Below are 15,773 nucleotides of genomic sequence, written 5' to 3'. Positions count from 1 at the left end.
CCTTCGCAATCTCAAAAGCTTCCTAAACAGTACCCTAGTCCATTTTCAACAATTGTTATAGAAAAAATTATTTTATAATTTAGTAACTTGGCTCAACTACTCACCAATGTGGCAATTTAGAGGAGCTGCTCCATTACTTTGAACAATGTCTAGACATGCATATGACTTAAAATTAAGGTTAAGCGAATTAGTATGCTGACTAAAATTTGGTGGGTCCTAAATATCTCGGTATTTGTGAGAGGGTTGGGTACATCGTAGTAGTCTCTGTGCTCTTTGAACAACGATGGAAATAAAAATGTACATCACGATTCACGGGGCGTGAACAAGTCAAAAGAAGCGGGTGAAAATAGAATTTCTCTTTCTTTCTTGGACGGCGTTCTACCTTCTTTCGGACCATCTCATCTCGTCACTCTTGCGGAGTTCGCCGAATCCACTTGGTCTCGTAGATGGATATCTACACCTTCGACATGGAAATGTGAGTAACACCCAGCGCGGGAGCACTGAGAGGAATTGGTGCGTTAGTCCTAGGATTTCACCATCAATTCGAAGCTAAGAGGGGCCAGACCACCACTACCAATTATAGATTTTCTTTTTGTTGTCAAAATTGGATCTTTCGTTCGGTCTTCAAATAATTATTTGGAAAGTGATCATGGGTATCTGCCCCTTCCAATATTAGCTTGGATTAGAGAGGGTGGTTTTGCAGGCAGTGGTTTTGGACCCGATCTGGTAGTTGGTTGTTCTGTTGCTTTCTTTCTTCTTGAAATGGCATCACTCTATGGGGGAGATGAAGGAAGAGAATGGTAGGAGAGAAAGGTGAAATTTCTTTCTTTCTTGTGCTGGTGGAATCTTTGTTAGGTGCGGAGTATTGATGGGTATGTATATGTTGGATTTTGGGACTTGGATACCGAAGATCTTTTTACTTTCTTAGTGATACCTCTGTCAATACTCGAGAGATTTGAGTGCGGGTTTCTTTTGTGGAGGTAATTTATGACTTGGGGGACTTGTTCCTTTTTCATTTTATAGTGGTACTGAGATTTAAGGTTCAAAAAAAAAAAAAAAATTCCTATTTTTCCGCCTTGTGTTACATCATAACTAGGGTTAATGCTTCTGTTAGATTTTGAATGAAAGAAAAGGTTTTTCGATGCTGGGATATGGGAGTTCTTGCAAGATGTTATCTTCTATATTCCGGTAATGAGGTATTGATTCTGAGTTTGGGGTTGTTCTTTTCAAGATTGCTCTCTGGATGTATTCTCAAGGTTACTCCTCCGCATAAAATTGTCTAACCTGATGCTTTGAATTGGAACTTCTTTTTTCTTTCTCATTCCTATCAGATAACTGATATACTCTGGTTATCTTGAATTTTTTTTTCTTCTTATTTTGATGTGGAGTTATTTAACGTTTGATTTTAGGGAACATGAGTTCTTGCAGCAGTTGAGGAAACAGGGGTTTATTTTTTTGTGATCCCTCAGTATCTTAAATCATATGATGTGTCCATAAATGAAGCTTACTGGTGCTGCAAATGTTAAGAGAATTGTGCCATGGGGTTCTGATTTCCTTCCTCATATTATCTTCATCTGCTGTCGAGATTGGATTTTCCCGCTGTAATTGTGATGCCGATAGCCTATGGAGTGTCGAGAGCATCTTCCAGTGCCAGAAGGTGAGCGACTTCTTGATTGCAGTGGCGTACTTCTCAATCCCACTAGAGTTGTTATACTTCGCAACATGCTCCAATCTCTTTCCCTTCAAATGGATCGTCATCCAGTTCAGTGCCTTCATAGTCCTCTGTGGGCTGACCCACCTGCTCAATGTCTTCACCTACGAGCCGCATTCCTTTCTCCTTGTGTTGAGCCTCACCATTTCCAAATTCTTAACCGCACTCGTCTCCTTTGCGACTGCAATAACCCTCTTAACCTTGATTCCTCAGCTGCTAAGAGTGAAGGTAAGAGAGAACTTCCTAAGACAAAAAGCACAAGAACTAGACCGAGAAGTTGTGCTGATGAAGAAGCAGGAGGAAGCAAGCTGGCATGTCCGAATGCTGACGCAAGAAATTCGCAAGTCACTTGACAGACATACTATCTTGTATACCACTTTGGTTGAGCTTTCAAATACATTGGGGCTGCAAAATTGTGCAGTGTGGATGCCCAATGAGAGTCTAAATGAAATGATCTTGACTCACCAATTGCGAGAAAGAAGCTCTTCTGATTTGCAGAATCACTCGATTCCATTTGATGATCCAGATGCAACTGAAATAAAAGAATCTGAGGGTGTGAAAATACTAAAGCCAGACTCTATACTTGGGCGTGCAAGTAGTGGAGGTCTGCTTGAACCAGGATCTGTGGCTGCAATACGGATGCCTATGCTAAATGTATCCAACTTCAAAGGTGGCACACCAGATGTTGTCCAAGCAAATTATGCAATATTGGTTTTGGTCCTCCCTGTAGATGACTCAAGGATCTGGAGTCGCCAGGAATTAGAAATTGTTGAAGTAGTAGCTGACCAAGTAGCTGTTGCGCTATCCCATGCTGCTGTTCTAGAGGAATCTCAATTGATGAGAGACAAACTTGTCGAACAAAACAGGATTTTGTTGCAGGCTAAGCAGGAAGCGTTGATGGCAAGCGAGGCAAGGAACTCCTTCCAAAGAGCCATGAATGAAGGAATGAGAAGGCCCATCCACTCTATTTTAGCTTTGTTGTCCATGATGCAACAAGAAAACTTGAGTCCTGAACAAAGACTTGTTGTTAATACAGTTGCAAAGACCAGTGGTGTTGTGTCAACATTGATCAATGATGTGATAGAAGTATCTACTATCAACAGTGAGCAGTTATCTTTGGTGATGAGACCCTTTGAGCTGCGGTCTATGATCAAGGAAGCTGTTAGTGTCACCAGATGTCTTTGTCATTACAAGGGTGTTGGTTTTGGATTTCAGGTGGAAAACTCTTTGCCTGAACGGGCTATTGGTGATGAGAAGAGAATATTCCATGTGTTTTTGCATATGGTAGGTACACTAGTAAATGGATGTGATGAAGGTTTTCTCACATTCTCTGTTCTTAGTTATGGCGATGGTAAAGAGAGGCAAGATCAGGAATGGACGCCATGGAAATCAAATCTCTCTGATGGTTATACTTGTGTGAAGTTCGATGTTGGAATTAAAAGATCACAATCTAAAGCTTCTAGCTCATCATCAGATCACCTTCCCAGGAAACCCAACTCTGAAGGTTTGGAGACGGGCCTCAGCTTCAGCATGTGCAAGAACCTTGTGCAGGTAGGCACCAATTACAATTCTTTAAATCCTTCAATATCAGTTAAGTAATGCAGCATATTAGCTTGAGTGAGAACAGATTAGCATCCTGTTCTATTTTGATCTCATAAATATATATATATATATATAATCTAATTCCTCTGTTGTTTTCATAAACAGTAGTTTTTGGTGGATTTTGAAGATTTATGTAGCTGAAAATGTGAATAAGATGCATGTAATCCGACATCCGGCATCTTCTATTCTATTCATGGGTAATTTTGTTTGAAAACAGAAAAACAATTATGGTTATGTAACGGAACATGTAAACATCTATGTAACCGCAGAAAATTTTTTAGTTGTAAATCAATCTTGAGAATATCATTTGCATATCAGTGTCCTTAATCTCTTCAAAATGCACTTCTATTATTTTACATAAAGAGGCTTTATGTTTCTCTACCAACTCATTAAATTACAACAAAAAAAATCAGGTTGTTATAGATTTGCAAACTGGGCTTCTACTTTCTTTTAGAAGAAAAACAATGACCATCTTAGCCTTCTAATATAAATCTTGGACATCTTTATTAATGAACCTACTAGTTGCAAAGCTTATACCATATCTATGATCTGAGTTAATGATAGATTCCCAAGGCAACTTGTCTATGGTACTGGAGTACTGGAGCTGGCCTTTTTTGTGCAAATACTCCGTTGCATGCCACGCCAAACAATCTATCTATTTCCAGAAAACTACATTCACAACATGTGTCCATAGATAAACTTTCCCATGCTTTAAAGAATATCACTGAATAACAGCTAGGTAGCACAGAGGAGTATTAGCACTCTGTCATGAATGGACATTAGATTATAATCATTGCATTTTCAGGTTTGCAAATTGTAGTAAATCTTTGTTAGAATTTTCTTTTATTTTCCTAGAGTAGTGGGTTAGAGGGCGTCATTCACCGCGACAATAAGTCTTGCTGATATTTGCTATTAGGACAGGTTCAAGTTACAGAACAATCTCCGATAGTGAATAGTGATGCAAAGCTGCTTATATCTTTCTGTTAAACCCAGCATTAGCAGGGCGCTGTAGTAGACACCTTTATGATGCGGCAGTTTCTGACGAAGTTTGACGGGTGTTTGTGACAAGTAACTATAAATAGTTCATGAATTGTCGAAGTGGAGAGATTCTTTCTTTCTTGTCAATTGTCATTTCTTACTGGGCATGAACCTTGGTGAAAAGGAAGATTTGATTGCTTATGAACTAGCATCCACCTATGTCCTCCAGATATCCAGCTGCTATAGGTTTCCAGAGAAAAAATGTTTTGGAAACTGATATCTCCAAAGGACCTCTTTGGATATCACTGTTAGAGCAGGATATTCTGAGGTCCTGGTTTTAGTTTTAAAAGAGCTGGAAAGCTGGGAAGGGACAAAGGATTACTTCAGTCAAGCAATTCTAAATTTTCTGGATATGGCAAATCATTCTTTTAGTCACTCATTGTCCTGAGAAAGAACGATTGATCAATCATCCTACTACAAGCTAGTTTTAGAATCATTTATTATTGTCTTTCACCGAGCCCTTGTGTCTTTGTAGGAATATAGATTTCGCTTGTCTAAATAGACCAGCTATCTTCCTGCCTTTCGTCATGCTGATGTAGTTTCTTCTTTCCTATGCAGATGATGAAAGGTAATATCTGGGCAGTTTCTAATTCGCAAGGCGTTACAGAAAGCATAATACTTGTTCTCCAATTCCAGCTGCAACCTTCCACCCCAGTCTCCAGAGGATCCTTAGATTTCTATCGTACATCATTGTCTCCAAATTTTAAAGGTCTTGGAGTCCTATTAGTTGACAATGATGATATTAACAGAGCTGTTACCCGAAAGCTCCTTGTGAAACTGGGTTGCCGTGTCTCCTCCGTTTCCTCCAGTATCCAATGCCTGAGCTCCCTAGGTACCTCAGCAACACCTTTCCAGCTTGTTGTTCTGGACCTTAACATGCATAAAATGGACGGCTTTGAAGTGGCAATGAGAATTCGGAAAGTTAGAAGCGGTTGCTGGCCTTCTATCGTGGCTCTTACAGCTAGTGCCGAGGATAACATATGGGAGAGGTGCTTGAAATCAGGTATTAATGGTCTCATCCGGAAACCAATAACACTACAGGCAATGGGAGATGAACTGTACAGAGTCCTTCAGAATAGTTAGAAACTTAGAGCCACATGGTTCTCAATGCTCTCTTTGGGGAACTAATGCAGCTGTAATCCTACTTCTTTCCGTTTAGTTTTACCAGATTTTGTTCATGCCATTAATTATACAATCCTGCACACAGAAGTTATGTATACAGAAATCAGAAACTTCTATTCTTTTCTTTTTTCCCTTCGGTAAAAGACAGATTCTGATTCAGCATAGTACAGTTAATGCCATTAGAACTGAAAGATTAGCAGCAGATGATCAAAATGTTCAGTTTGGAAATGTTCTTTGGAGCTCACTTATAACGCAGCAGTACAGTTGCGTATTTTCTCATCAATAAGTTATCAACATTTGTATAGCAGTTCGCTTTTAATGTTTTCAGTTAAGATTGCTGTTCATCTACCATTGTCTGTACTAGTTGATTGCTCCACAATAGACATATGATTGCGGTTATTGAAACAAGAATACGTGCAGCAGATTGATCTATTTTATCTACTTGGAATCTTGTTAAGCTAAAGTCTACGGGCACAGGAGGAATGCAGGGTTTTCTCTCTCCTATCCTCATCCAACTGACTATAAAGGTTTTTTGCTCATTTGTCAAAATATCTTTTAAAATTTATTACTTTTAATATTACATCAACTTCTTATACCACTGTTACTGGTTTGTGACCAGATATTACAATAACCTAAAAGACCGTCATAATCTTTCTTACACAAGTTTAATAAATAAACACATCCTGCCATTTTTTTGCAGGATGGAATCTGATAGAGACGATGAGACCACCAACATTTGTTCACCTATTGGTGTTTTCACTGTCCATTGTATTTATTCAACAACCCTTTCTGAGCTCTTCCAACTCGTTTGGAAAAAGCTACGAAAGACGAGTGGGATTTCCTTGGCACAATGGAGAGGGTGTTTTGCAACCAAGTAAGTAATCTAGAAAGTTTTAATTGGAGTCTATCTTAAAAAGAAAAAGAAAAAAATTAAACTAAAATAGTTTGGTTAAAGGTGCTTGCATGCCCTTTTGCATTTGAATGTTTGTAGAAATCTTTGATTAACAAAAAAAAATATATGATTGAACTGATGGTTGCAGGATTATTATCTTGTTGTTACACCTCCAAGCATGAGTATATAAATTGATTTTATACACACAAAAAAATTCATGTTAATTATTAGAATGCACATAGTAGCCTGATAAGATTAAATACGGCAATACTTTTAATGAGCCCAAAATAACTCCCAAAATAATATTAGCCCGTAGAGCAGTGGCTAGACAAAAGAGCTAGCTCTTCCCAACATATAGAGGTCATGTTAGACAATTGAGCAAACTCTTCTAAAAAATGAGTCATAGCAGACCCAAGCGAGGAAAAAATTCACTAAAATATCAATCCAAAAGTCTGTAGGAGAAATCAAACACATAACTTCTATCATGGGCTAGTAGAATTCAACCATTGGACTTCAGATGATTTGTTCCTAATTAATTGTTATAAAGGTGGGCAAATTTATAATATTTTGACCGTAACTTAATATAAGTATATAACCAGGAACCATATAGTTCTACAATGAGAAAAAAGATAGAAATATCTTACATGCACCATATGAGTGAGTAAAGAGTAGAACTAGGGTAAATTTACATTTTCTTTTCTTTTACTAAATAATAAGTCTATCGATTAATCATATATTGTATAAAAGAGTTAGCTCTCATCTAATATATAAATATAGACAATTTGATCGCCTCTCCTAAGAAACGAACTCGAACCATTTGCACGTGACACTAACATGTTATTTTCCCATAAATCAGTCGGTGTTTTAGGATAGAATTTAAATTCATGACCTCTGTTATAACAATAACATAAATAGTTCGGATATGTTTACGTTCATTTTTTTGGTTCTTTTTTAAAGAGTCAAAATTTTATTTATTTTTGATGGCGTATTAAAGATAAGAATGGATCCATCAAGTTATAATAGTCCAAAATTTTGATTATAAAATATAAATAATTACTAAAGTTAGGACCTTTATATATCTTTTTATAATTTTACACCTAACAATGTTCATATACTATATGTATTTTTTTTCTTCTCACCTTCCCATAGTCCCACCAAAATAATCTCTCTCCCACCCTCTTCGTGCCATCAACTCTAAATCTAACTAACTAAACTTTTTTATTCTTCTCCATTACTGTAACACCTAAACCTTAAACACATACATGGCACGAGCCCACATGGTACGTGCATGGCACCTGACCATTTGGTTACTTACCGATAATCAAATAAACATGTATCAACATTGTAATTTTATCCACAACGTCTAAATCAAAAATAACTCAAGACTACTAATAGCATAGAGATAATTCCTAATAGAGCCTCACATAGGCCACAACGCATCATCAAGAGTATTTTACTATTACATATACATAATTTAACAAGTACAAAGTCACCTACTAAAATATAAGATAGAGGTAAAGATATCCTGAAATGTCACTGATACACCATATACCATAACGCATCTAGCGTATAATACTAACCACACTCTACTCTTTACCCATTAGCAAAACCTCTAAGGGAGTTTCTGCTCCACTCGTTCACCTGGTTTTTTTTTTTTGAAAAAGAGAAAACAAAGAGAGTCATGAGCTAAAGGCTCAGTGAATCAGTGAATAATATGAATAAGAAAGAAGCATCATGCTGTGAATGAACATATAAGTAAGTCCTCGATAATCCCAGATTTATAGTAAATGTCATGTTATAACTGATCAAGAACACAAACTCTTGACATTGTATAAATAAACATCTATGTCATACTATCATCGTATCACTCTCAAATATAACACATATGATGCATGCCGACCATGTCACAATGTCAAATGAAATAGTATACAAATTATGATAATTACTCAATAATTATATGAAATTCTCAGTATCATAATCATCATCGACATCTCGGTATGACATTATTATACTAGACCACTCTGCATACTCAATACCTAATACCCGGTCTCAACATCATGCCCGAAGGCTCAGAACATACTCTACCACCCACAAGGAGTATCTCAAATATAACCATACTCTGCCACCTGCTAAGGTATCTCAAATATAACAATACTCTGCCACCCGTTATGGTATCTCAAATATAACTATACCATGCCACCCGCTAGCTAGGGTATCTGAAATATAACCATACCTTACCACCCGCTAGGGTATCAACATCCATCCAGATTGGGCACCCTCCTAGCTGCTAAAAACCCTGTGAGGATAACTCGCCACAAATGTCCTAGCGAACGGCATGCGTCCAAATGTCTGTTGTGCATACAGACTAACGACCTCGGACGTAAGGCCAACATGATCGCGACTATATTGAGCGATCAAACATCTCCAAGCACGTCCTAACTCTCGCGCCCACTCGGGTATCCTCACGCTTTCTATCAACTATCCTATCAATCATATTTCATGCTTTCCTTCTAAATGACAGATCATATGCATATATTTAGTACGATAATAAGTCATTGCATAATAGAAATTTAGGTGGAATAGGAATCAAGAGAAAGATGATGTAATGTAGTCCCCAACCATGTAGTCAACAGATGCATACTCATGCTAATCTATCACATGCATACTCATGCTACAGATCAACTGGACATAAAATTATAATAGTATAATCATCTCTAATCATCTCTATTTATCATCACCATACTTATATCCAAGATCAGCCTAATTACATGCATGATAAAAATATGCTCGATTGTAATCATCTCTAGATAAAATCATATAATATAACTTAAGGAGGCCAAAACATGCATGCACATAATATATAATATAACCTAATTTGATAAATGTGTATAGGGGATAAGACTACTCACCACAACTGTAATTACAACCACTCGTACATATTGCTAAAACAACGATTAGTCTTTAATAGCTAGGTCTTGGATAAGGGGTCAGAATCTGAAATTATTTATAACATATAATGTCAATCTCTCTATTAACTAAAATTAACTTGGCTAAAAGATAAGTTCTCGTTGTAATCATATACTGTTCATTCCTATATTTGTTTTGTTATTTATTAACCATAATTATATTTTCTAATAGTGTATTTAAAATATAATTATCTGCCTATTATTCTCTTTGATAATTAAGAAAATAAGAATTAAGTTACTGCAAATAATTACATAAGAATATACATACATAACCCTAATAATTACTAAGCCTAGCTAGGATTAATATAGTAATTTATGTTGCAGGTATTTTGCTAAACATGATATAATTAGATTTAATTTATATAAATTAAATACATTAGATTAACTAAACTAATTAAATAACTAATATCATAATCAAATATAAATTAAATAGTAATCAATAATATGTATATATATATTTATATTTAAAAAAAACTATACACAGTGCTGGGCTCAGCCCAGCACCTCAACATAGCAGGTGTTGGGCCGAGCCCAGCACCTTGTTGCAGGGTGCTACCCGAGAGGAGAAAAGAAGGGAAGGAGGAGGAGGAGGAGAAGAAGAAGAAGAAGAAGAAGGAGAAGAGGAAGAAGAAAAGGGGAAGGGGGCTGGGCCGCAAGGGAGGGGTACGGCCGCTGGTGGCCACTTAGCGGCCGACGGCTCAAAAGGGAGAGAGAGAGAGAGAGAGAGAGAGAGAGAGAGAAAGAGAGAGAGAGAACGAAGGGGAGAGAGAGAGAAAAAAAAGGAGAGAGAGGAAGGCTCACCGATGGATAGAAGGGCCGACGGCGGCTCTTCCCGACGGCCGATGACTGTTGGAGAACTAGAGGGAAAGAGAAAGTGGGAGAGAGCTAGAGAGAGAGAGAGGTCGAGAGAATGAGGATAAGAGAAAGAGAAAAATTAGAGAGAGAGAGAGATGGTCACACGGCGGCGGCGGAGTGGTCAATGGGCTCGATCCCACCTCCAGGCGTCGCCGTGACGTGGAGAAAAGTGGCTTGGTGGAGGTGCGTGGCACCTCCACCGCTGCCCGGCATGCACAGTATGCTGGGCACGAGGCCGACCACAGCGTGGTCGATCGCGTTGTGCCAAGCAAAATTTTTTTCCTACTTGGGTTATTACAATTACCATATAAAATCAATGGCTATGGTGAATATAGTCATTAATTTTGATGGGAAAATATCATCTTAGATGAAAAAACCACATACAATGGAGGCAATTATAAAGTATTGTAAATTGTTATGGAAACAAGGTATGAACATTATAAAGCATAGATGTATCTTCTAATGCAGGGTAATCCTGATAATTTTGATCTTGAAATAAGATATCTCTACCTAATTGATATATTTGACTCATTTGTTGATGTTCAAGACAATAGAAACTTGGAAGTCATATTTTTGTAATGCTCTCCGTCATGTCATATGCTGTGCATGTTTGTAAAGAAAACTTTAGGTCACTTGTAAAGTAACCAATCTTATTTTTTTGTAATACATATTTATGAGAAATAGACGATACACATATTCTATTATGGCAATGCACATTTCATAGTAATAATACATATTTTTATCTTTTTACATAGAAATTCATAGTAAATCAGTGACACTTTTAAATTAATGCACATAGTTTACTTTTTTATATCTTTTTGGTAATGTACACGTTTTATGTAAAGTAGAGTAAGATTGCACTAGATTTCTTTTTGTGACTTTAAGAATTGACATTTCTAAAGAAAAATTAGACGAAAAGAGAGATGTTGTTAGTCACACTATTTGCTCTCAGCTATTAGAATGTACACAATCTCCTAGTTGTGCTTATGTCCCTAAGAAAAATATTATTAATAATTGTGGCACAGTAAAAGACATTATTTGTGAAGTATCACTCCTAGACTCACCTTTGGATTTGCTAATTATAACTATAGATCAGAAATAGTTCAACATGAGCTCAAATGAAGGCTCTTCAATGATGATTTTATTGCCCACTTTGAAATTCCTAAAGTAAAGGCTGAATCTAACAAGTCTACATCAAATTTATATGTTGGATAATAATTTCGTGAGCAGTATGACTTCAAGTGTGTACTTAGAATATATTTAGTCGTGTAACATTTTGAATTATATATATTTAACCTTTTATCTTTTTATATAAAAGAGAACAACCATCTTTATTCGTATTTCATAACTAGCATTTTATGATAATAATATGTTTATAATATCATAATTACGTCCATAATATAGATTTAGTTATTAATAAATATTAAAATAAGGGAGTAATTTTAAATCTAATAAACTATCATATATTACATGAATGAATTCTAATTGAATAAATAATTAACTTTATACTAAAATATTTTCAGATTCTTAACCTCTTATTTGAGACGCCATGGACTTGGCTAGCAATAAATTGGTGTGTGGTTGACTGGCGTGAAGTGTACGTATTTTGTGTCTTCTAATTAGATGGTGAGTAGTCTTACCTCCTAGAGAACTTTTCAATATTAGGATATATTATAAATTATTATATATTTTTTATTTTGGCCTCTAATATGATTATATGATCCTATATAAAGATGATTACAGTTGAACATATTTTATCATTTATTTGATTAGACTAATCTTGGATATGAATATACTGATGATATCTAGAGATGATTGAAGATGACTATATTATCACGTCTTTATGTCGAGATGATATCTAACATGAGTATGCATGCAATAGACTAGTATGAATATGCATGTGATAGATATATGATTAGAGCTATATTGTATTATAATACTTTTGACTTTCTTACTACCTAAATTCCTAAGATGTATGACTTATTATAGTAATAGATAAATACATATGATATATTATTTAGAAAAAAATACATGAGTTCTAATAGGTATGATAATTAGTAGAAAGTATGAAAATACTTGAGTGGGCGCGAGGGTTAGGGCGTGCCTAGAGTTGATTGATCGATTGATATATTCGCAATCATATGGTCTTATGTTTGATATCAATAGCAGTAGACATTTGAACACATTTCGATCACAATAGCATATGTAGCGAGTTATCCTTATGTGATTTTTATAAACTAGTTGGGTACTAGGGTCTGAATGATGTTGATACCCTAACAGTTAGTAGGGTATGATTATGATTAAAATACTTTTAATGGTTGATTAGGTATGCTCAGAGCCTACAGGCTGGATTATGAGACCAGGTACCAGGTGTTGACCATGCACAATAGTCTAGTATGATAATATTATTCAGAATTGATATTGATTATTGAGATATTAAGAAATGCATATGATTTCATTACTATTTTCTATACATAATTACTGAGTGGACATCATACATCATTGTGGTTGTATTTAATATCAAAGCATGGTCATAGTCCGTATGCATCATATGTGTAATATTTGAGGTAGTTGTGATGATGATATGACTAGATATTTAGGTATGTATTTATGAGAATTATATATTTGATCAATTATGACATGATCTCTATTATATATTTATATAGGGATAATTTTCTTTTCCCCCTTAAATTATCACTCTTTTTCACATACCTCCTATGAACTTTTTTTGGTATACAATGACCTCCTGAACTTTAAAAATATCACACCCTATTAACGTTGTTAACCAAATCAGTGAAATGACCAAATTACCCATCCACTTATAATAACATGAGAGTTAAGTCACTTGGCTTACCTAATAAAATATATTTTATCGGTATCAAAGCAATGAGGCCGGTGAGGAGTTCTTGGATAGCCCCAGTGGCAACACGGACGGCCCGAGGTAGAAGGCATCGAGGTCGATGTGGTCAATGCACCCTTTGCCCCGACCGCATCTTCTTCCACCTTCTCATCTCCGACCCCGGTCTCAATTCTATCGTCCACTTCGCCCTCACCGCGATTTCTTTGAGTTCAAGACCCGATGCCATCGCCATTGCAAGCTCATTGGTCAAAAACTGACGATGATGTGACTGATGCATCTCTCTAGCTCTTATCCGCCGCCATGGGAGAAGAGAGATGGAGCAGGGTGGGAGGAGGATTTGCTTAGATAGGGGAGAGAGTATTCCAAAGGGTGGGAGGAGGATTTGCTTAGATAGGGGAGAGGGTCTTTTTGTTATATTATTGCCATGTGATAATCACATAGCAATTTATGGATGGAAATAGGTAACAAAATCCTAACGAAAAAGGTTAAGTGAAGTATTTCTGATAGTTCAAGGGGTCATTGTGTATCCAAAAAAATTCCAGGGATCATTGTGGAAAAGGGTGAAAAGAAAATTATCTCTATTTATATATTATTGGGAATACATTTATATACTCATTCAAGTCATGATACTTCTTTCTAATTTAACTATCTAATGCATAATTTACTCTTTGTTTGACATCACTTATTCGGGGTAAGGTCTATTCACTAAGCTTTTAGCTTATAACTCTCTTTATTTTTCTTTACTAAGCTCCTAGATATGAGACACCTGATAGTGATTTGAGATATCATGAAGAGATATTTTAGAGCAAAGATGAAGTGAACTAAACGTGATGTATCTTGATAGTTTGTCCTAGCATATGTGAGTCCTACCAAATTATGTAGTTAGGATGACTATTGTGGATTTGGATATCGATATGTTAACATATTTATTTGGATGATACCATAATTTATCTTAAGATTAATTATGTGAGCAAAGGTATATATGTGCGTGACAACCTCGTCTGTCCTGTAGCATAATGGGTGTGGGCACGTAGGCGTGCACGTGCACATTGGGCAAAAGCATTACAATTCTCAGCGGTGTCTCCCCTTCCCGACCAGTGGGAAACCTTCCCCTCCTCGCGAGTATTGCCCTCGTGCTGGAGTCACCGACATTTTTGCAGTTGGCCACACGTCCTCGTGTGTCTGTGTGCATTGTGTGGGGGGTGTGTTGGGTTGTGGGTTGGGACTGCCAGTGGTGAAGACTATCGATGTGTACCCATGCTCATCCCTAGTCGGGCTCGCACTTCGTGTGCTGTCCCTACCATCGATGCTAGTCAGTGTGTTGGCCTTGGATGTCGTCGGTGGTGTTCACCGGCAACCACTACTTCTCCACCTTCAGTTGTCTCTAGTCGAGGGAAGGGAAGGGCTATGCAGTGGTGTTGGACTGGGTGCAACCTAGCGCAACCTGTGGTGTGGTGGGTTGGGCTGCGGCCTAGCCCATGTTGGTTGTTGGTTTGAGTGTGGTCTAGGCTAGGTGGCAAGTTAGGCTTATTTAAGTTGAGGCTTTGATAAATTCTTTAATAATGTAGGATAACACTTAACAAATGATAGCAATAAAGTTTCAAATAATCTAATACAAGAGAAAACAAAACAATTCCAAGGTAATAGTTAGAAAGGTTTGCACTATGTAAAGTGTTAGACAGGGTTGTTTTACATTATAGTACTATGTGTTCGTGAGGCAAATTTATGTTTACCAATTGAGATTCGGTTGAATTCTACGTTTATAGCATCCTTGTGAACTGAGAAAAATATGAGTAGGTAATAATTATCATTTGCAGCAAAATCTTTCCTTTAATGTGCGAAGATATTATAATATATTAGTAGGTACATTTATATACTTTGTCCTAATTATGTTTCTAGAAATCTATGAATCAATCTAAACTAGTTTCCACATTTAACGCAGACCATATTAGCCAACTACCCAAAAGAACCATATATATAAATAAGAAGTTGAACAAAAGATTAGATATTAAAACATAATTAGAGACTTACCTAAATTGTAAATATTAAACATCAACTTATATATACAAGCGTTATGACACTCCCTCTTTAGCCATGCGCATATGTGCCTAGATGACATGAATCATGAATGGCACACATCACAATTAGGTTGACGTTAACCTTTAAACAAACATGTACTAATAATAATCCATTAATTAAATCATACCGTCATCACACATGCACACACACACATATATATACAACAGAATAATACGAAACAACTATAAGATCTGGCAAAACCTACACTGATCACGATAGACCGTCAAGTATAAAAATATAGACCAATACGTATAATGTTGATACGATTCGGACTTCACCGAGAACGTCTCGAGCATTGATACACTTTAGGGGTATCTTTTATTTTTATTTTAGTGTTTATTTGATAGAAAAATAAGTTTTATATATGTCGTTCGAACGTAGATGGAGTGCATTCGAACGCGCTTGTGAACGCCTGCATCAGGTTCGCAAAAACAGAGAACGCAAAATGTGTGTTCGAACGCAGATGGAGTGCATTCGAACGCGCCTGCAAATGCCTACATCGCGTTCGCACATACGGAGAACGCAAAATATGTGTTCGGATGCGACATATAGAAAAGTTATTTTTTAAAAAATTTAAATACGAAAATAAGAAACAAAGACACCCTTAAAGTGTATACATGCTTGAGACGACATCGGTGAAGTCCGAAT

General features: G+C 36.6%; 1 protein-coding gene across 7 annotated transcripts; it reads left to right on the top strand.

Moving 5' to 3' along the window:
* The first annotated feature begins 269 nt into the window (after window positions 1–269).
* Window positions 270–5,905, top strand: LOC140784653 (ethylene receptor 2-like). 7 transcript variants are annotated; one of them, XM_073132168.1, is made up of 4 exons: window positions 314–980; window positions 1,115–1,196; window positions 1,410–3,262; window positions 4,910–5,905. In XM_073132168.1, the coding sequence occupies exons 3-4, from the start codon at window positions 1,520–1,522 to the stop codon at window positions 5,432–5,434; spliced, it is 2,268 nt and encodes a 755-aa protein (XP_072988269.1). In that variant the 5' UTR covers window positions 314–980; window positions 1,115–1,196; window positions 1,410–1,519; the 3' UTR covers window positions 5,435–5,905. The 7 variants fall into 7 exon arrangements, with proteins under 7 accessions (XP_072988268.1, XP_072988267.1, XP_072988269.1 ...); XM_073132167.1 differs by having other exon boundaries at window positions 270–1,196; XM_073132166.1 differs by having other exon boundaries at window positions 270–1,256.
* The last annotated feature ends 9,868 nt before the right edge of the window (window positions 5,906–15,773 follow it).

This window comes from Typha latifolia, chromosome 3 (genome assembly GCF_019914945.1).
Source record: "Typha latifolia isolate L0001 chromosome 3, TyphaL0001v2, whole genome shotgun sequence".
Classification (NCBI taxonomy): domain Eukaryota; kingdom Viridiplantae; phylum Streptophyta; class Magnoliopsida; order Poales; family Typhaceae; genus Typha; species Typha latifolia.
This window is presented reverse-complemented; position numbering and strand designations above follow the sequence as displayed.

Excerpts from the sequence above, each read along its gene's own strand:
- LOC140784653 (XM_073132167.1), top strand. The coding sequence starts at position 1,520 with ATGTTAAGAGAATTGTGCCATGGGGTTCTGATTTCCTTCCTCATATTA. Across the intron at positions 3,263-4,909 it reads TGTGCAAGAACCTTGTGCAG|ATGATGAAAGGTAATATCTG; the intron begins GTAGGCACCAAT and ends TTTCCTATGCAG.